The sequence below is a fragment of the Rhagoletis zephyria genome, unplaced genomic scaffold (assembly GCF_001687245.7).
Source record: "Rhagoletis zephyria isolate East Lansing unplaced genomic scaffold, Rhagoletis_zephyria_1.1 Rzeph_scaffold_00429, whole genome shotgun sequence".
Classification (NCBI taxonomy): Eukaryota; Metazoa; Arthropoda; class Insecta; order Diptera; family Tephritidae; genus Rhagoletis; species Rhagoletis zephyria.
In genome coordinates this window covers 9416-11167 of record NW_016157513.1, presented here as the reverse complement: position 1 = coordinate 11167, position 1752 = coordinate 9416, and the positions used below count along the sequence as shown (strand labels likewise).

Genomic DNA, 1752 nt, shown 5'->3' with positions numbered 1-1752 from the left:
AATTATAATAAAATAAGATTGAAATATGATGGAACAAATAAAAATGTAAAGATGTCTAGTTTATTATGATCTAAAGCAAAAGTCGTCCAATAAAGTTCGTGAAGCCCGTCTAAAAGGCATACAACTGTTATCAAAATCTTTACTTCATGCAGCAATAAAGTTAAATATTTTTCGCCAAAATTAAACTTGGAATGCTAAAAATATGTTAACATTAATTTCGTTGTATCCTCCTTTCGAAAAAAGTTGACTACGAAAGGTACAAGCTTTCATATGCGCAAGATCAAAATAAGGACGCCCCTAACATTGGCATATTATTTAAAAAAAAATTTACTATTTGAATAAATAGAAACGCAAGACGAAACATCTTCATCATCGGAGACTACGCCGACAAGTTTGACGAGAAAATCGAAACCGCCATTTGTGGCACGTAAAGGCGGCAAGTCTGGCACCAGTGGCAAACGTCATGTTCGCAGTTCCAGCGGTTATTCGAGTCACAACGAAGAAACTACATTTAGGTAAGAAATTATACTCGTATTCTTCATAAATTATTTTTTTTCTTTTGTTACAATTCAGCATATCCAACTATCCTCAAAACTATCAGGATCACATAAATCCCCCGGCGCGTTTTTCAGACATCAACGACAAATCAAAAACACAAACTTCACCACGGATGCGGGGAAATCAGAAGTTACAACGGGAGGCATTTCAAATCAATGTGTAACAAAAACGAACTAAAATAAGTTTCAGGAATGAGCATTTAAATTAAATAGCGAATTAAGTTGAAAGAAGCGATGTAACTCAAGGGAAAATTATATGTACTTAATGCCGTTAATTATTTGAAAGAGCCGTTGAACAAGTTTTGAGTTTAGTTTATTAGTTTTATATGCATATAATATAATAATTCAGGAGATTCGAAGTTTTTCTAGAAGTGTTAAGTAATAAAAATACAGCATAATTTATCAGGGAGTACCTCATTGGTAATTTTGTTATAATTTAAACCAATCACAAACATTATGAGTATGGGTGCATTCGAAAAAAAAGCATCAGTCTCTTTTATTCCTTAACCTTAGTAGATTGTAGTGCCAAACATGGGCGTAGCCAGGTAGCGGCAGGGGGGGGCTCGAGCCCCCCCCCCCCTCCCCCCCTTAACTTTCAAGTTTTCCTTATATATATATAAAATAGTACCCTGAAATGTCAATGAAAATTTCATTCTGGCTACGCTGATGGTGCCAAATGTACGCAACCACGGTTAGATATTAGTTTTCAACCAGGTTGCGCAAGTTAGACTTTTTCTTATAGTGCGGTTTATAAATACTGATTGAATGCATCCTATGTGTATGTAAGTTTAGAATCGTTTGTGTATTTAAAACGTTATTCTCAGTTTTCAAAAATAATGCAAATTCATGATTTATTAATAAAAGTTTTGCTCACTAGTGGCATTCGAGTTTTGGCACTGCCTTACGAAAGGTTGCACACACATACGCACTCACACACAAGGCCTTGCTAAGGGAGCCGATTTTGTCAAGAGGGAGCGAGGAAATTGTTTTCTGAGCAAACTACAGTTTTTCAGTGCAAGTTTAAATTTAGATCAGCTGGCTGACATTTGATTGGCTAAACTTGGTTAAAACCAGCCGGCTCGGGCATTTAAACTAACAGACCTATTCGGGTGCAATGACAAAACTCGCTGCTATCACTATTGTCATGTTTATAATCAATTGTCACGTTTAGGTATGCAGAGGGCAATTTGAAAGC

At 35.8% G+C, this 1752-nt stretch overlaps 1 protein-coding gene across 1 annotated transcript in view; it reads left to right on the top strand.

Moving 5' to 3' along the window:
• Nucleotides 1-1140, top strand: part of LOC108359648 (Down syndrome cell adhesion molecule-like protein Dscam2) — a 235765-nt gene extending 234625 nt beyond the window's left edge. Inside the window, exons 21-22 of the mRNA XM_017611583.1 lie at nucleotides 347-515; nucleotides 574-1140. Of these exons, the coding sequence (XP_017467072.1) occupies nucleotides 347-515; nucleotides 574-721 (317 nt within the window). The 3' untranslated portion in view covers nucleotides 722-1140. The remainder of the gene's footprint in view (nucleotides 1-346; nucleotides 516-573) is intronic.
• Nucleotides 1141-1752: the final 612 nt, after the last annotated feature.